Here is a 20,560-nt window from a genome sequence, read left to right as displayed (position 1 = left end):
TCACAAAGTCATTTTTGAAAGAATAAAGTGGAAAGAAAATTAAATTACTATTCATATTAAGCAACTACATTTAACAGTTGCACTAGAATTGCTGTTATTTTGGTGGGAGGGGGAGGCAACTGTGGGGAGGAGGAGTAGGAGAGTCCTGATTTAAAAAACAGTGTCAAAGTATCGTCTTCCTTGATAGGTAAAGATTAAATAGGGTAGGTGTTCATTGTATAGTTGCAAATGCAGATTGCTTTGTTAGATGACTAAACTGAACAAATCTTTTATAAGACTAGTACTTCTTGTAAAGTAATATGTTGATGGTGGTTGTTTTAACTAAGGTCTTTATCACAAACAAATAAACAAGTAAATAAATAAGTTAAAGAGTACTTCTGTTTCTGTTTGGTGCAACTTAAACTGTTAGTGTTTTCTCACTATGTGCTTAATCATGAAAGTGATTTAGTATATTTTCTTCAAAATCTTTTAAAAGTAATTACATAGTCCAGTGAGCACTGTAAATAAATAAATAGAGACAAATTTTAAATCATACACTGTGTTGATTAGCTGCTATCTGTATTTCATGCATTTTTATTAAATTTCATTCTGATGAGAAGCTTGAGCTGGAAAGAGATAGTACTATAAAGTTTCAAATGACTATGTGTAGTAGTGAAATGCTGTTTCCCAGGATTAAGCTGTTGTGAAAGCATCTATATTTTACCCTTGGCATCAAATTGAATCAAACATTTTACATTTAAACAATATTTTAAATAAATAAATAAATAACCACATACAATTCAAACTTTTCAACTTCTTGTTTGAACATAAGTGGATAAATATAGTAATATCGGTGACTACAGAATAGTACATATGATCTACACACCTTAATATTTGAGTCCTCCACTCACAGCATGTAACAGACTACTCCCCAAATGGTGTCCTTAAAATCTAATTTCCCTGCATTTGATCAAAATTGGAAATTGTTTGCATTTTGACTTATATTGTAATGACTGAACATGTTGAACAAGTTATTCCAGGTTATGTTTATGCCCAAACCATTACTGACTAAAAAATTATATTTTATATTTTATAAAACACAAACCTATAATAAGAATAATAATTAAAAACTAATATCAGATGTATTACTATTATAAATCATATTGTATTTACATTCTGGTTTCTATTATGTGTGTGTAAAGAAAGATTCTTTTTTTTATCTCTTGTGATGAAAAAGGAAAATTAAAATATTTTAGGAACCTTATAGTTTCTGAAGCATGAGATAGCATTGTTGACAAGCCCTTGTATGTTCTAATGAAAGGTTTCTCATTATAACTTGTGAATTCATACAGCATTCCACAAAGGTGGCTCTAGTTCACCAAATGTCCAGTAGAATCTATTGCCCGTTACAGCTCTGTGACTGTCCTGGTTTGCTGCCAGATTTCCTAGCTCGGTCATTTTTTAATTTTTTTTTTTTTAGCTGGCAGAGGAAGTCCAGACCTGGAAAGTCATCTCATGCCAGAGAGATCACAGGACACACGGATTTGATTCTTATCCACAGAGGATTTTGGTTTGTGGAGAGAGTAATTTTAATGAGAATGAAGCAATTCTTTTATCTCATATCAGTATCCTATGTGGATTGAATTTACTTTTTACAGAAAGGGTACCACAATTTATCGAGCCTGTATTATGTGAGGGAGTTTGCTGTCAGATATGGAAAAAAAAAAAAAAAAAGGTTATTTCCTCATAGCAATATAACTGTGCTTTCTACTTTTCAACAGGTGGGAAATGTTGTTCAATTTCAGTGCAAGAAAGGACATCTTCTCCATGGATCAACAACACGAACTTGCCTTCCTGATCTTACATGGAGTGGAATTCAGCCAGAATGTATACGTAAGTATTTGATAGGTGGACTACATTTTTATGCTAATCCTAAAATTATTTGTTAATTTCTTTCTCTCTTGGCTACTTAGTTACAGTAACATTTCTATAAAGGTACCATATTTTTAAATATAGGTATTTTAAACTAAATTTATTATAAAGTTGCATTATTAGTTTACAGCAGCTAGAAATGAAAAAAGAAATTTTGTAAAACAATTTTTCTATAATAGCCTGTAGATTTGTAAAAAAGAAAAATAATGAGAGTATCAGTGTATTGAGTCATATTAAATCTGATCCTTTTTGAAGCACAGACAGCCCATTGACCAGAGAAATAGTGAAAATAATAAGTTTCTATCTAAGAGAGTGCAACCCTTCCAATGAAGAGTGTGCAGAGTCAGGAAGAGGTGGCGAGAACAGGCCATGCAGGAAAGCCATAGACAATCCTACCTTGTACTGGACTAGAAATTTACAATCAGGTCTAGCAAAGAGTTTGCACTGTTTCCCAATTAGGTACTCAGGGTATTTTAAGAAGGAAAAAAAAAGAAAGTTTTTTTTAATTGGAATTTGTTAAATCTGAAATGGAGAGAATCTTCTTACTTGCATACAGCAGGCAACATTTCATTTCTTACATCTTTTACACTTCATAGGTAATCTTTCTTGTTCTTCAGCAAGTCAGCTGTATTTTTTCTGGAAACAGTCTCACCTTATAAGGTCTGACCTTACAGAAAAACTTCAAAAAGCAGTGCATGGTGAGCATATCCACAGAAGAAAACAGTATTGGTGCAAACAAACAGTATTAAGCAAACACCTAATCAGTAGCTCGGTGTATTGAAAGCCAAGGTCTGCTCATACTCTGGAACTATGCTGTTTTTGAGATAACACAAGGCTCTCAGACTCCGGTGGTTGTTAAAGATGTAAAACACTTTTCATGAGATTAGGGTTGGTAATTATTTTTTGTGTATGATAGTTAAAACTTGCCTCGCTTACCATTCCACTTTGACCTTTCATAGTATTTTTTGAAGTGACCCGTTTATTTACTATTATTCTATGTCACAAGTCACGTAAGTCACAAATCAGGATTGCTTTTTACTATGATAAAATGTGTTTTGTTTGTGTTCATGTATGCAGATTAACAATTTTAGATGTGCAAGGGTGCATTTAAACTGGTTCTTTGTCTTTTGAAGATGGAAAAAACACTTTCAAGAATGTATTTATAGTCTCAGGACAATAAATCATAGACTATACAATAACTTCTAAAACTATTTTTTTAAAACATATTAATATGTTATTTTTATTGAAGCTTTTTTCTTCATTAGTTACCTTTCAGAATGGATATTGATATTTTTTTTCCAGAAATATTTTGACCATTTTGACTGAAGGATATTTTATCTTTTCTTTGTAGCTCACAGCTGTAAACAACCAGAAACACCATCTCATGCAAATGTTGCAGGAATGGATCTTCCCTCACTTGGCTATACATTGATTTACAGTTGTCAGCCAGGCTTCTTCCTGGCAGGAGGATCAGAGCATAGAGCCTGTAGGTCTGATGGTACATGGACTGGCAAAGTTCCAGTTTGTGAAGGTAAGCTCTTCTGTTTCCCACTGCATCGCTCATCTCTCACATTTCAACAGTTTTCTTTACTTGCAGTCTAATAAAATGAGGCAGAATGGTAAGGAGAACTAGGAGGGTGAACATCTAATCCTTTGTCAGTTGTGTTTAATGGGACAAATGCTTTCATGTACTTGTGTTTCATTTGCATGCACAGAGGTGTCGATTCCAGATATAATTCTGGGGACCAGGTTGACACCTGCTTTTAAAGTTCTGACTGAGTCAGGTGTGGTCTACATTCTGATAAGCTCAGTGGAGTAAGGACCTCAATGTTTTTGCACATACCTATTAAGCCTAGACAAGGGTGAGTTTATTTAAAGAGACTGTGTCAGCTGCAAGACAGCTATGACAATTGCAATATTAGAGAAGGATGCATACTAACTCCAAGCAGGTGTCTAAATTACTGCATGGGATTAATCCATAGGGTTTATAATTATTTTGTATTCATATGTGAGCAATATACTACTCACAAACAAAACTAATTTATTTACTTTGCTTTTCCAACATTCACTTTTTTTAGGTTTTAGATTTATTTATTTTTTCTGTGTACTTTGTCTTGTGGTGGCATGGCATGAAAAACCTCATGGCAAAATCATGATGAGAATGGTATTTTTCATGTGAGATAAGAAACATCCTCAAGTATAGCAACTGTTTGGAATTCCATTTCCTGAATAATTAAACTACCTTTCAGATTACTGATACATAATGTTCCAGATGTAGTTATCACCAGGGCTTTTATGGAGCCATTCAGAGGCTATATGACCAAATGCTGCCACTTGGAAGGGGAATTTACTTCACAGGAAGTTAATATTTTGTATTACTAAAAAAAACACAAACAGGTGTCCTGGCATTAAATGCCAGGCAAGTGCTGGGGGAAAACAGAGCAGAGTGTTGGGAAAGGGTGTTAGAAAGTAATCTGCCAAGAAGCTCATGACTTGATTAGTACTCTGGAAGTGTTATAGCAGGCCAAATGTACTTCGTGGGTTGTATTTCAATCCAAGAATTTTCTGTTGATTATGTTGAAACAAGTCATATTAACTGTCTACCTGATAGTGAGAAACCTTTATGAGAATTAAAAACAAAACAAAACAAAACAAAAGAAACAAACACAAAACAGGTAACTGTGAGTGTATCTACCTTGTCATGTAATGTAGTTTCCCAATGTCCTGAGGAAACGTTATTGAAATGAATAATTTTTAGGCTCAGTGGTCTTGCTTCTTGTCCATGTTGAAAGGTAAGAATGAGCAACAAATTGTAATGAATTAACTAATGAGATAAAGGAAAATGTCTCTTAAATATTTTCAATCTCACCTATTACACAGATGGGTAAATCATCCCTCCTACAGAAAAGAGGACTACATTAGGTTGTTCACCTGTGATGGTAAACATCTCAAAAATAAATTGGAAAGGGATGAAAAGGAATGAAGGACTCAGAGCTGAGATCTATAAAAGGATCTGTAGTGGAAACGAAGCAGGATTTTGAATCTTAAATACAAAACTGATCTTTTGAAAGATTTGTTTAGCAAATGCTTGTATCTAGAAACTTGAACACCATAGATAACATGCTTTAGTTTTCATCTTGTATTTAAAATTTCAGTTCTGAACTTGACTAGAAATGTATCCACTTTGACAAGGCCGATTAACTTGAAGCTGATTGTACTAAAGCTCTTTGGAAACTATGATGCAGATATTTCTAACATGAGTGATGCAGACAAAAAGCATATGCTGTTGAAACACACCCTCCAAATCAAACATGTTCAATGAAGTTCAGCAAGCTTCTTTCAAAAGAGAGAGGAAATAGAGACCAATCAGTAGTAACAGCAATCAGCAAGCCATGAGAAATTTAGGTTGAATTCTGCCCTCCTGTCCTCCCTGTTTGCCAATTTTAATCTATATACCAAGAACAAGCCTTTTGTAATAAGCTAAAAGTTATTCTCGGTGCTCTCAAGAAAAATATTCTCAGTTCTTCCTGATGAAACTTCCTGCTATGCAGAACATTCCACTCAGGGAAAGAAAAGTTGCTTTTCTTGTCTAGTTTTTTAGAGTATTGACCAGAGAGAGAGAATAACTGGTTTCCAAGCCAAGATCCAAAATGCAAAATGTTTAAATAACCACTGGAACAAGGAATGGAACCTAGCGCTGAGAGTATCTTACAATGGAAGACAGAAATGTGTGACTTTATACCCCAGTGAATACAAATTACTGTCTGGAAAATAAAATAGTTTCATTTGAAGGAAATGTCACTTCCCTATTGCATTTACTGCATCATGACATGTGCCTTTGGCATGGTCTCCCACAGTATTCTCCTGGAGAAGCTGGCAGCCCATGGCTTGGACAGGTACACTCTTTGCTGGGTTAGAAACTGGCGGAATGGCTGGGCCCAAAGGGTAGTGGTGAATGGAGTGAAATCCAGCTGGTGACCAGTCACCAGTGGTGTTCACCAGGGACCGGTGTTGGGGCCCATCCTCTTTAATATCTTTATTGATGATCTGGAAGAGGGAATTGAGTGCACCCTCAGTAAGTTTGCAGATGACACCAAGTTGGGGGGAAGTGTCAATCTGCCAGAGGGTAGGAAGGCCCTGCAGAGGGACCTGGACAGGTTGGATCAATGGGCAGAGGGCAATGGGATGAGGTTAAACATAGCTAAGTGCCAGGTCCTGCACTCTGGCCCCAACAAAGTCATGCAATGCTAAAGGCTTGGGACAGAGTGGCTTGAAAGCTGTGCAGAGGAAAAAGATCTGGGTGTGCTGGTTGATGCTCACCTGAACATGAGCCAGCAGTGTGCCCGGGTGGCCAAGAAGGCCAATGGCATCCTGGTTTATACCAGGAATAGTGTAGCCAGCAGGACCAGAGAGGTAATTGTCCTGCACTCTGCTCTGGTGAGGCTGCACCTCAAGTGCTGTGTTCAGTTTTGGGCCCCTCACTACAAGACACTGAGGCCCTGGAACATGTCCAGAGAAGGGCTATGAATCTGGTGAAGGGTCTGGAACCCAAGTCCTATGAGGTGCAGCTGAGGGAACTGGGGCTGTTTAGTCTGGAGAAGAAGAGGCTCAGGGGAGACCTCAGTGCTCTCTACAACTACCTGAAAGAAAGTTGTGGGGAGCTGGGGTTGGCCTCTTTTCACAGATAACGAGCAATTGAACTAGAGGGAATGGCCTTAAGTTGCGCCAGGGGAGGTTTAGGTTGGAAATTAGGAGATGTTTCTTCTCAGAAAGAGTAGTCAGACATTGGAATGGTTTGCCCAGGGAGGTGGTGGAGTCACTGTCCCTGTGGGTAAATACCCACAGGGAAAGGTTGGACGTGGTGCTTAGGGACATGATGTAGTGAGTGATATTGGTGGTAGGGGGATGGTTGAACCAGATGATCTTGAAGGTCTTTTCCAACCTTAATATTCTACTATTCTATGATCATCTTCAGACTTTCTGCTTTAGGCAGGAAAAAATGAAATTCAGGTCTCCGACTTCTAGCGCTCAAATCACCTGAGCAGTTGTGGACAGCCTCATTTGTTTCTTTCTTTCTGCTGTTATTCGTTAAAGAAACAGTGATCTTCTCAATTTTTAAGAGATTGAGCATGCATCTTTGGGTTTTCATTCCTCAACACAAGTTGTTTCTCTCAATACTGCTGAAGATAATTAAGTCCTGAAGAGGAACGTGATTTAAAATGCATTTGTCTCTTCACTGTTTGGTGTTACATTGCTTGTACAGTCGAAGTACTGTCCACAGTGCTATTTTATATGAATCCCTATATATATACATATTATAAATATAAATACTAAATATACATATGTAAAACGTAAAACTTGCCTTAGATCAAATATTAGAAGACATCTCACATATTAGATGCCTAGTCCAAGACTGTGAATTCTGAAATGTGGATTCTGAAGTGAATGCCTGCAGTGTTGGGTATTAACAAATGACTTGGTAGCATCTGGGTAACTTTGAAAATTTGGCAAAAATGTGGCAACAAAAGAAATCAATGTGTACGTGCTCCTGTGATACTAAGGCTCAATATTGACTGAAATATCATTTGTGCTTGGAGTTTGAAACATCATCTTCAATCCTGTGGAACAAGTGAATTCCATTATGGAAATTATTTTTCCTAGTTTTTGAGTAACCAATTTGCTCATGCTTTGTCTTTTTGTCATTCATTCTTTCTAACAGCTGGTTCCAAAATATTGGTGAAGGATCCCAGACCAGCTTTGGGAACACCAAGTCCCAAATTAAGTGGTAAATCCTTTCACATGTTTATAGTTTTAAACAATATTTCTGTAGAAAAGACAAACAGAATCAATTTGTGAGACTGCACTGAGTGACTCAGAATGAATAACGTTTTTTAAGAGAGAATAAAGTATTTTTAAGAGAGAAATTTCCTTAACTAAAATTAGCCTTTGAATTTATCCCTATTATATGCCTACTGATATGAATAAAGATTTAAAAAGTAGTTTTTTAGGTTAGTTTTTTGTAATTTCTTTTTTATTATGTTTTACTTAGCTTCATAACTGTGTTAACGATATATTGCTTGGTATGCATGTTACTAGTTTTTTCATTTGGAAAATTTTTGTACAATCCCAAGTAAATTGCAAATAGAGTACATAAAGATCCATTTTCCTGAAACTGGGAAAATAAGTTGCAGGCGTAACAGGTAGCAGTATCAGATTGTTTTCACCATGCAGTTTCCTTGCTTGTAGCTTACAGGCCCAGTATGCAGGTGTTATGTTTTTATGGGTTTACTTTTCAAAAAAATGCCTGTATATATACACAGATAAAACTCCAGGAAAGCTATATAGGGAAGACACCTTATGTCTGTGGCCCATAAAATAAACAGTGAAGGAAAACTATCAGGTATTCCGGTGTGCCTCACTCTTGAATTTTGGGACATCCTGAGAGAGAAAGGAGCAAGTATTCCTGTGTGCTTATTTGACGTGAGATGCCAATGTACACGCTAACACAGAACTTTAAATTAAAGAAGAGTAACTCCAAATGATATGAATATGCTGATTATTGATGATTTGTTATAAGGCTAATTTTGATATATTGTCTATATTGTCTTTGGAAAGTGTAGTAAAGACATTCTAAGGAACCTTCAATTTCGTTGTTTAAATGGTATCTCATATCTCATGTCAAGACTTTGAAGATTTGCATTTATCTGTATTGCTATATAGGTAACATATTACTTTTGAACAATACTGTTACTTAAATGAATCATTTTACAGTCGGCTAATGACAAATTTTAAATGTAAATGCATAAAGCCATCATATTTATTCTCCCTGCAGCCTGTGATCTTTTTTTCATTTTTAAATTAGAGGAATTTTATTTTTCTCCTGGTGAAGCTCATAAAGTTTTAAAGCATTTGGAGACAAGACAAAAATTCTTATACATATTCTTAATTAAATAAAATATGACTACATAATAAAGAAGTTGGTTATAATCTTATAGTGTCATACAAATATGTTTAGAAAGATTGTAATATTTAAATATATGTTAATTTCTGCAAAATTTAATCCTAGCTGTATGTCCCTCCCTGTCTGTGCTAGCATATTCTGCAGAGAAAGAAATCTGGTCTTTTGGTTACAGCCATTAAATTAGATTTTTTGAAGTTAGTTTTATTTTAAAAGATGTTCATATTTAAGGAAAGGAGCAAATGAAGGTACAGCTGTGGTTGTGTTCTTCAGTACAAATACTTTTTCTTCATAAATGTTAATGCCAGGTTTGTATGTTTTATATGTGAAGATAAGGCTTAACAGACTGAAGATGCTGGTGAATGAGAAGCTTGACATGAGCTGGCATTGTGTGCTTGTAGCCCAGAAAGCCAACTGTATTCCGGGCTGCATCAAAAGAAGCAGGGCCACTAGGTCAAGGGAGGTGATTCTCCCCCTCAGTGCTTGTGAGAGCCCACCTGGAGTCCTGCGTTCAGCTCTGGGGTGCCCAGGAAAATTAAAACATGGACCTGTTAATGCAGGTCCAGAGGAGTGCCACGAATGATCAAAGGCCTGGAGCACCTCTGCTATGAGAACAGGCTGAGTTGGAGTTATTTAGCCTAGAGAAGAGAAGGTTCCAGAGACACCTTATAGAGTCCTTCCAACATTAAAAGGGAGATTTTAAGAAAGGTAGGGAGGGACTCTCCATTAGAGAGTAGTGACATGATAAGGGTTAACAGTTTTAAACTTTGAAAGGGTAGGTTTAGATTAGGTATAAGGAAGAAATTATTCACTATGAGGGTGGTGAGGCACTGGTTGGCTGGAGAGCCTGTAGATGCCCTGTCCCTAAAGTGTTTAAGGCCAGTCTGGATGGAGCTTTGAGCAACCTGTTCTACTGGAAGGTGTCCCAGCCTGTGGCGGGGAGGTTGGAACTAGATGGTCTTTAAGGTCCCTTCCAACCCAAACTATTTTATGATTCTATGATTCTACAAGGAGAGAGGGTAAAGTAGAGAAAATGCTAATATTTATTGTATATTTTGTTGGATGATCGACTTCATAAGTGCGAAATATTGAAATATGTATTGAAATATGTTTGATGTCTATATAGTTCCTGATGATGTATTTGCCCCAAATTATATATGGAAAGGCTCTTACAACTACAAAAGCAAGAAACAGCCCATGACTTTGACAGTCACCAGTTTCAATGCAACTTCAGGAAGAGTAAATGCAACACTTACAAACAGCAATATGGAATTGCTGCTTTCAGGTATGGGATGAGAAATATTAATTTCAGTTAATGTTTTCTGTCTTATATGCATTGGTTCCCTCTAACTTTATTCATAACACTTAAGTTTTTAACATCTGCTGGAAACTGTCTTGTGTTATCAGAGAAATTTTAATTCTGTTTCAGTTCTCTTTCAGAAGAAGGATTATTCTACCTTTTCCTTCTCTTTTCCCAGCTTTGTATTACATTTGTAGTTAATAGGGAATGAGGAGTAGAAGAATTCTAATCCACTAATTCATCCTAAATCACATTATTCTTCCTTAATTGTTATAAGTAAACTTAAATTGCTATTCATTAAATGTTATTAATTCTTAAATGGCTTAAAAGAATTTTTCATACAACAGCCTATTATTGACTTATAAACAACATGTTGACTTGGCAAGGCAGAGATAATTAAAGAACATGGAGAACAAAGAGAGATGATAGTTTTTGTTAGACTGGCTGATATGGTTGAAAAAAAGTTGCTACCCATCTTGCAGTGGTTTTAGAAGAAGCCCTTGACCGCAGTATTTGTTTATGGTATGGTATGGCACTTGTGCTGTGGTTAGGTTGGCATAACAATATGTGCAGCTCTCTGCATTGTGAACCATCATCAGAAACCACAGATATGGCTTGACAAGCAAGAAAACATGAAGACTGTAAAAATGTTTGGGTTTATAGGTTTGGATTTGTTTTGTTTTTCTAATTCTGTCAGTTCCTTGATTGAGCCACACAGACAACGAACCTGTCACATCACAGGAGTAGCAGGCTACAGAACAGGGATGTGAATAAGCATAACAGAATATTGATATTAAAAATATATTTTAAAAAGTGTCATAAAATAATTTCTGATTAACCATGATTCTGATTAACCATCTTTACTGTCTTTATGAATTTAATCTTTCATATGATGTCTGTTTAGTTTCTACAATGTAATTTCCATAAGGGCATTAGTTGCAGCAAATATAGTGTTTCACATTATTAGGATTTGTAAACCTTAAAGCTCTGTGTGTGTGGTTTTTTTGTTGTTGTTTTTTTTTGGGGGGGTTGGTTGGTTGGTTGGTTGGTTGTTTTTTTTTTTTTTTTTACCCAAGCGACCTACTCTGAATCAAAAGGTTTTCTCAGATGAACACATGTAATTATTGCAAATGCCCATTTGTACTCTACATACAAGCAATGCACAGTTCATTGGGTAATTAATTTATCCCTATTTTATATGTAGAAAACTGAGAGTGTATATATTGAAAGAGTGTCTTAGGGTCAGGGAAGCAGGGATGGAACACAAAGACATTGAGATGCCAAGAAGTTGTTTTATATTTGACTTGAGGTTTTCCAAAAAGAAAAGTAATTCTCTCCTCCTGCAGCTCTCACTGTTTTTTTTTTTGTTTGTTTGTTTTTTATTCTAGCATTTGTTGCCTTTTTTTTTTTTAATTTTATTTTTCATTTTGACACCCGTGCTTACTGTGATTATAGTATACATGTCTGTTACAGGTTGAAAACGGGCATGTTCATTTGATCAGGTTAGTGTGAGTGAAAATAGCAATGCTATTATAGGGATTAAGAGAAGGGAAAGGTACAGCTTTTACCTATTGATTTAGCTCAGATAAAACACTGTTGTACACTGGAAAACAACTTGCCAGCACTGAAGAAGCACATCAGCCTTTCACTGAGAAATGCTTGTGATTCCATCATTGTTAGTGAGCAGAGGACAGAGGTGCCTTTGTCTATGGAGAAAAAAAAATAAATAAAAAATAAATCTCTATATTCTTGCTTGAGTGTACAGAACTAATGTTTGTGACAATGTACACTCACGAAAGACCTCAGCCTCATGCAAACATTTCCTAATGTATGTTTATGCAATACATGCACGGCAGATGGGATTGATTTTTTTTTTCCCCCCAAGTTCAAAGCAATATCTAGATGCACACTGTCCAAGCTCTGAAGTGACCAAACACTATGTGATGTTAATGCAGTCCTGAAAACATGAGAGTAAACCCTATGTTATCAAGGCACATTAATTTGAGTTCTGTGTAATGTTAACACAAAAGTCTTCTTTTTAGCTCATACTTCTTATAGGGTAATCACTTATCCTTAATGTGGAGAGCACTTTTGTTCTGTGATTTTAGGCATGGAAATGAGAAACACGAATTAGCAATCTTATTGCCCACTCTCTTACTGATGCTTCTGAATAGAGCTAGGAAATTTGCATCTTAACCAGAAATGAACATTTGTGGTTCCCATCTCTTGCCAAAGTCTATAGTAAGAGCCTTGAGTGAGTAAGTCCTAACATAGAGGACAGAGTAAAATGTCTTTTCTTAGCTGGGATATGTCTGGGCATATGATATCTTTCCATTTTACAAATTTTTGACTTTCTCAGATTAGCCGTCAGTAAGACAGATGTGACCATTTTTAAAATTATTTTTTCTCCTCTGGAACTCAGTTTGATGCATTTACATCACAACCATTTTATTCTGACCATGTATACAAAACTCGATGTTCTAGTTGGAAAACTGTGCTATCCATTCTCTCTTCTTTTTCTAGTACTGCAATATTAAGCGATTCAGTTGTGTCAGAATTTCTTCCTTCCTCCTATATACAGGTCTTGTCTTTTTCTGGAAGAAATTGTGTTTTAACGCTGATGAGAACCATTTTTATGAAATATTTTCAAATTCAGAATTTTTTAATTCAGCTTTCGGAAAAGCTCTTAGATATGTATATTCCTATATCACCTTCTTTACCTGATAGATAAATTACAAATCTTGAAAGTGGTTACGCTTAGTTCAAATACATTCTGCCTTATTCAGAATAGCATTTTTCATCTCAGATCAAACTACTGTCAAGGCTTGTTCTGTCTAAGGCATGTTTTGTTACCATAATTGTTAAGTAACAGCTGTGTGTATTGGGAATTCCCTCCTGTCCTCTCTAAAGACTAAAACCAGTTCCTATTGAAATTCTAAGGTAATAATTAAAACAAAAAGTCACAAAATAATATATCTTGCTAAAATAAAATGTTGGTGAAAATGCTACCTGTTCTTCCTGTTTTCCTATTTAAGGCAAGAAATTAAATGCTTATTCTTAAAGATGAAATAATTTCTCTACACAACACAAATATGAATTTTAAAACCTCTATTCTACAGGAGTCTATAAAAGTCAGGAAGCTCGGCTGATGCTCCACATATATCTCATTAAAGCACCCTCCCATACATCCATGAGCAAGCTGAAAGAGGAAAAATGGGCTATGGATGGTTTTGTGAGTATATTTCTGCTACAAAAGAGAGAGAAAGCAAGTTTTTTATTTGAAATCACACTGACGTTCTGCACCAAAAAAATGCTGAGGCTTGCCAATTGGAATCTTGTTAAAGATACTGATTCACTAAATGAAATGAAAAATTCATTGTAAGTTCTGGGAAAATATTTAAGTTTAAACAAAATATACAAAAGTACATAATAGAGTTCTGTGTGTTATCTATATACCATATGCTATTTACATATTGTCCTTATTTGAATGATTGTTTTGTTTGGTTTTGTTTTTATTTTGATCTTGGAAAAGCTCAAACAGATTGCTTTACACCAAAGTTAGAAATTCACCTGAGAAATTCATTCTTTTCTTCAGTGTAAACATAGCTTTGGATCATTGGTGAAGACACGCTTGTTGCCTTGAGAAAGGGAAACTTAAGGGAAAATCTTGAAGGAAATTGCCTTGGGACCACTGAATTTAAACCTAGTAACTATCCTGGGAAGGAAGTACCTATAAATTAGAATAAAATGCATTATTTTAGAATGTATTTAACCGTAATAAGGTTAATAATTCATAGGATCATAACTCTTTCCTCCCTTCCCCAAGTCATTATACTAGCATATTTTGGTTTTGTTCCAGAGCCTCCTTCAATATTCTTCTGTTCTACAAGTGTATAATTATGTAGTTATTGAGATGAGCACTGAGTAATAACAAAGCAACTAACTGTCAATTGAAGGCAAAGTCTTTTCTATGTACTTTTAAAGTGATGATTATTGAGTACTTGCATCCTTAGGGATTACCTGTGATACAATTTTTGCTGTGTACTTCCTAAGAAATCAGATAATTTTAAAGTATGTAAGATACCTAGAACTACCAACATCTTGAATTGCCAGAAATATATTTTTTTTGGTTGGTTGGTTGGTTTTACAAAACAAAAGTTAGAGGTAATATAAAGTAGTAGAGATCACCATAAGCCAGCATGCTTTAAGTTGTGCCCATAACAGCTCTGTCTTTCCTTTTGAACTTCATTAATTTCCTAGAAAGAAAAAAAAAAAAAAAAGTGTGTTTTAATGGGGAATAACAGCTACCGGTCAAACACATTAAGATATTTCTCTTCCAAACAGACTCTTGTAATATTTTTTTCCACATTTAGTTCAGAGTACTTTTTGTTTGCAGGTTTCTGCTGAACCTGATGGAGCTACATATGTTTTTCAAGGATTCATCCAGGGTAAAGACTATGGGCAATTTGGACTTCAAAGATTAGGTATTCAGACAATTTTGTCATTGTCATTTCACTGTTCAGTATTCAGTATTCTGTTTTATTACATCCAGTAGCATAAGGGCATCTGCAGGATGTTAACATTATTGACATTATATGGAATGTTTAGATATTCATATCTTAAAATCACATTTAAGTAGAACTTACAAAGAGTGTTACGTCAGAAGTTATAGGGAGTTACAGGTTTCTTGCAATGTACTGCTTAATGTAGCTATACATTTGTAATTCCCTGAAAAACGTTTTTCTAACAATGTGTATAAAATGCATTCAGTTTCACATATAATTAACTATTTTGAAAGCCCAAGTTATAGAATGCTCTGATAAACAGTCCTCTTATTCATGGTGCTGAAATGGCATTACAACTAAATATTACACCTAAATATTAGAGTGAAAGTGCTAAATATTTTTAAAGTAAATCTTTATGTTGCTTGTAAGAAGACCATAATCTTACTGATTTATTTCCTAAAAATCAACTTCTTGATTCTGCAGGTTCACTTCTACACGGAACATAGTCTTTATTTTATTTATTTATTTATTTGAAGATGACAGCACTGATAACTGGAAATATTTTAAGATGAAGAATTTCATTTACTTTTCTGATACTGTATACAACTATGATATTTCTCCTTCAATCCCCAATTTTCATTTTGTTAATGCTGAATTCTTGAATGATAAAATACTAGCATTGACCGTGGTTAATCAAGTCAATAACCAACTAAATGAGAGTCAACAGTCTCCCTTTGAAGTTAGTCTCTCTTTTGATTTACAATCATTGAACAGACTTTGTTTATCATGTTTACCACTTCGTTATTTCATGCAAAGAAACACGCAAAGAAACATGATTTTTCTATAACAAAATACTTTGATCACTGTTCCCAGACAATTTTCCTCACAATATGTAATTCATTTTTCTGTATTTAGCATATTGGTAATCTGTTGTGCTTTTTGTTTGTTTTGTTTTGATAATTTATAGATATTGCCTTGTGAGATCTAGAAAGAAAATACTAACTTAACAATGCAATTCTTACAATGTCTAATTCAAAGCTTAAAGCTTAATGTTGAAGCTGCATTGGTATTCCCTTTTTCATATTTAAAAAGTGTGTATTTTGGCTTTGTAGATAATCTAGTAGTTTATGTGTTCCTCAACCATGCAGCAGATCATATTCTTATTTTTTTCATCAATATGTGACTTTAGCTCTTCACAGTTTTTTCTACCTCTTTCACTTTGTGTATCAAGAGCAACAGCTAATGAAATCAATATGATGAATTTTCATTTTGCCTCTTCAGGTGATTTACCCTTTCCTCTAAATCATGTTTGCTATTTATACAAGCAGTACTTATTCTTCCTAATATACACAAATGTTATCAATAATATAATCAATCTAATGTATGGGTTGCTCTACATTTGACTTTTTGTAGCACAGTACATTAATGTGTAGTAATAACACCAAAAACTTGACTGTCATACAGAATTATGTAGTAAGATAATTAATATCCCAGAGTACTTGTATTGTTCTCTTAACATTTTGCATGTCATTATTAATTGTATATGGTATTGTCCACTATATTTAGTTTCCAGGTGGTCTCAGCATACAGCTGTATGTATAGAGCTGAACATATTATGACGACACAATCACAAGATGTTATTTGAATTATGAAGTTTATGAAGTAGTAGGTGTCAGGAAAAAAAATCACAGATATATTACTTGTTTTTTCTTATTATTCCTGTTAGGTCTTAACGTGTCTGAGGGTTCAAATTCTTCTAATCAACCACATGGTACAAACAGTAGTTCAGTGGCCATTGCTATCCTTGTGCCTTTCTTTGCCCTCATATTTGCTGGATTTGGCTTTTATCTTTATAAACAAAGGTAAGTATGAGCTATGTATATAGAATTTCTGTATTACCTTGTTTTTTTATCACCTTCGATCTTTTAAGTGTAAAGAGTTGAGCAAAACCACAGACTGTTTGCAAAATATGCATGTAGACATTCCTTCCTACCACATTTTAGATCTGACGTGACTGAGAGATCAGGTTATTGTACCATGCAGTAACTTCATTCATACTTATTTAAATTAGAAAATCATGGATGCTCTTAATTATTGGCATATGAGAAATAATATAAGGAATAGGCTTTGTGTGTATTTACAGTAGATTGCCTGTATTTTGTTTTGACATGTAACAGAATTGTGAATCATAGCCTGAATAATTTATTTTAATGCCTACACTGTTTAATGGCTTATGAGTATATGCAGGTACTATGCTAGTGAGAAGTTTCATTATGGAACTGTTTCTGCATCTAAAATTATTAGTTCATATGTAATTAAGTTATATAGCCACAATAGTCTTCTCAGTTTTATTAGTCTACATTCAAATTTTGTTTATGATATTGAGACCAGTTCCAATCCAATCCAACACAATGCAATCCAATTATTTGGACTTAGTTTCAATTACTCTTTTCCTATAGCAATACAGCATTAGATGACTAAAGAGAATTTCATCACTTTAATAACAAGTCAATTTGTTGCCTATTAATTGAGAAAAATAGTTATTTACTACTGTTTGTCTGACAATAATCATTGTAATATATACTGCATTATTTTAAAATGTGTACCATAATTTTCACATGGTGCCATTTGATTTTGAACTGCTTCAGAATGTGAAGGAATGTAGATGCCTAAGAATTTTTTTTATACATTTGCTATTAATAACATGCTATAATCACTTGTCTTTCCAATTTATATCAATGGTTTACAATAGTGTGCATTTTGCATAACAATATAGATCAAATTTTCAGAGGATTAAACTTTGATATTTTGAGAGTTTATTAAGAAATAAAATGTTTCAGCTATAAATTGGTTTTCAATAAACTTGTTGAGTCTCCAGAAGGAAAAAAGAATATCTCAGTTATCTGGATCATGAATTAGTGCATTTTTACAAGACTTTGTTGCACTCTTAATGATTTATCATATGATCATCCAAGGAGAAATATCTACCTCTTCTTGGGTTGTTAACTTAGCTTTCAAATGAGCGCAATTTCAAATGAATCATAAATACCTTATACTTTGATTAAAGGGTGTGCTAGTTCTTAGGAAACATACTGTAAAAAAAATAATAAATCGTAATACATTATATCTATCTCCCCTAATTGAAATTGGGAGATAAATTCTGTACAAATTTTTAAGCCATGTCATGTCAGTACAGAATACTGCAGTTAGACTGAATAGCCTGTCTTTCTTCAACAGGACTGCACCTAAAACACAGTATACAGGATGCTCTGTACATGAAAATAATAATGGACAAGCTGCTTTTGAAAACCCTATGTATGACACAAATGCAAAATCTGTGGAAGGAAAAGCGGTACGATTTGACCCCAACTTGAACACTGTTTGCACAATGGTATAATGTGGTAATGATATGTTTTCAAAGTTTGGAATTTGAAACACAACACAGTGCACACACAGTTCACTGATTAAAAAAAAAAAAAATTAAATTAAAGCACACTTTTCAGGATATAGTGGGTCACCTTTTCCTGAGGATGATAGAAAAGAATTGGTTGTGGTTATTTTGTTTTGATTTTGTTTTTCATAAACTAGATCAGAAATCTTCATGTTTACCATGGAGAGTTTTACAAAAAAAAAAAAAAAAAAAAACTGCTGCACTCCATGAGTGCTAACTCACACTTTATTTGCTTTTTTAAAAAAGGAGGTTATTCTAAAACATAAAATGTATTTGCATATATTGGAGGAGCATCCACTATCAGTACTTCTGTGCTTTATAAAAATTATAATAGAGGGACTGGGTTAAAAAAAGATATAGGTAGAAAATAAGAGCTATACTTACAGGAGACAATAGGTCACTGATCTCTCTTTAACAGTCATATGCTACATGTTTCTCATGGGTTTGTACCATTTTTTTCATTTATTCAGTCCATTTAGCAATTTATTTCTCTCAGAACAGTTGTGTTTTTTTTAACTCCAGGAGGTAGCATTTGGAAATCAGCAAGTACAACTTACTCTTGTTACATCATGGAAGAAAAACAAAAATGTCAGATTCTTATTTAATGAATTTCTTTCTGTGCTTCACATCATTCCTTTTCATGTTCTAAGTCAAACTCCTTTTCTGTTTCCACTGACAACACCCAGAAATGGTAATGGATGTAAATCTGTTTCTACATTTCGTCAATCATACAATTAATTAGACATAATTTCCAATCAAGTAGCTAAGATGAACTGAGCTTTGTCATGTGTCACTGTTGATCATTGAAAAGAGTGACCATTTTACCATATTTTCAATGTCAAAACATAATTTAATGTTTCCAGTTCAAAAGTACAGTTTACAGTAACATTAGGAATCAAATCCATATATCAAAATTGCAGGAGTTCATTTGTCAGTTAAACTAGACTGTATCACATCAGTTTATTCTTTCAGCATTCTGTCAGAATGCATACACAGAGCATGCTAAAATTCCATTGAAGTTGATGGGATTCTAACAGACTTCAGTGAACTTTGGATCAAACCTACGAGGCAAGAGGCAATTATAATTTGGAAATACTGTGTTTTCATATCTATTTGATGTCCATATTTTATGGAAACAAATCCTTACAGTTAATGGTTTAAAATTGAATATATTACCATAGTGCAATGAAAATAAAAGTATTAAATATATATACATATATATAAAGCCATGACTTTATTAGGGACAATCCATTCATTTTAGGGACAATTCAGACTCTACAGCCCTCAAATTCAAGTTTTAGACATTCCAAACCCACTTCCAAGGAAATCTAGTTTTTAGTTTCACAATTACTTCATAAAAGAATTATTCAGTGGCAATTTGATAATTTATTTGTTGTAGGTCATTGTCTTCCGTTTATAGCATGACTCACAAATGCTGTGTGTTAGCCAGTGTAAATTATCTGTTATTGTCCCTTTCAGACATTAATAATTCTGTGAAAATCTAAACTTTTTATTACCGTAATAGAGAGTGCCTACCAAAAATCATTGTACCCAGGACTGCTGCTTGGATTTCTACAATGTTTGATGAATTTCTTATAAACCATTTTACAACATTTTATTTGAATATTCATACAACTCTGTCAAACTGTATTCTACTAAAAGGATGCTGTTTTATATTTTATACCATTGGTTGTTATTTATTCTTGTTTATTCAAATGACTGCAATAACTATAATTCATTCATTAATGTTAAGGTTAATACATTTGAGATTGTTTAAAATGTTTCTTCTGCAACTGGCTACTCCTCTTATATTAATGCATACACTTTTGTAAAGAAGTATATTTTTATGAAAAAAAAGGATTTGTAAAAGTATGATGTAAATTTTCAGTGCAATGTAAACAAAATAAAAATGGACAATTGCTTTTTTTAACCATGTTTCTTCTTTGGAAGATGAGCTTTAAACTCATTTCAGGTGTGAAGACTAGAAAATAACAAAATTAATAATTTGGTATTTTTGTGGGGCTTAAAATAATCTTAAAGTCTTTTTTTTTTTTTTCTAAATCTTCATGTGAATTTTAGATGAAGTGGCAAGCCCTAGATTACCTTCACAAAAAAATAATGAGTGTAATGAATAAATTTATTTACTAAAATTAATTTTCTATTTGACTTGAAGGAGATTCCAGAAAATAATATAAAAGGCTAGTACTTGTCAACCCAGTAAAAAGCACAGATTTTTGTTTTCACTTCAAGAGAAAAAACAAATTAAGACAAGTTCAGTGTTTCTTGAAGTTGTAGACAGCCCACTTTGTACATTAAAATTTGCTACCTTTCTGCAGAAATGTACAAGATGTATTAAAGGGTAATGCAATTGTATATAGTCATTTCTGGCATTAAAAAGTAGTGATGTCTTATTGAATTTGGGGGGGGGGGGGGAG

General features: G+C 34.0%; 1 protein-coding gene across 6 annotated transcripts in view; it reads left to right on the top strand.

Annotated features, from left to right (window-relative positions):
* CSMD3 (CUB and Sushi multiple domains 3) overlaps positions 1 to 20,034 on the top strand; it is a 703,323-nt gene extending 683,289 nt beyond the window's left edge. For 5 of the 6 annotated variants that reach the window (XM_080578052.1, XM_080578051.1, XM_080578050.1 and 2 more), the window contains 8 exons: positions 1,761 to 1,872; positions 3,263 to 3,442; positions 7,631 to 7,696; positions 9,996 to 10,154; positions 13,289 to 13,401; positions 14,566 to 14,653; positions 16,401 to 16,536; positions 17,912 to 20,034. In XM_080578052.1, the coding sequence (XP_080434178.1) occupies positions 1,761 to 1,872; positions 3,263 to 3,442; positions 7,631 to 7,696; positions 9,996 to 10,154; positions 13,289 to 13,401; positions 14,566 to 14,653; positions 16,401 to 16,536; positions 17,912 to 18,071 (1,014 nt within the window). In that variant the 3' untranslated portion in view covers positions 18,072 to 20,034. Of the gene's footprint in view, positions 1 to 1,459; positions 1,737 to 1,760; positions 1,873 to 3,262; positions 3,443 to 7,630; positions 7,697 to 9,995; positions 10,155 to 13,288; positions 13,402 to 14,565; positions 14,654 to 16,400; positions 16,537 to 17,911 lie in introns of those variants that run through there. The other variant, XM_080578053.1, reaches the window with a different exon arrangement.
* The last annotated feature ends 526 nt before the right edge of the window (positions 20,035 to 20,560 follow it).

The sequence above is a fragment of the Anser brachyrhynchus genome, assembly GCF_964034855.1.
Source record: "Anser brachyrhynchus genome assembly, chromosome: 2".
Taxonomy (NCBI): Eukaryota; Metazoa; Chordata; class Aves; order Anseriformes; family Anatidae; genus Anser; species Anser brachyrhynchus.
Note: the sequence above shows the minus strand (reverse complement) of the source record. Positions and strands in the feature narration are given on the sequence as shown.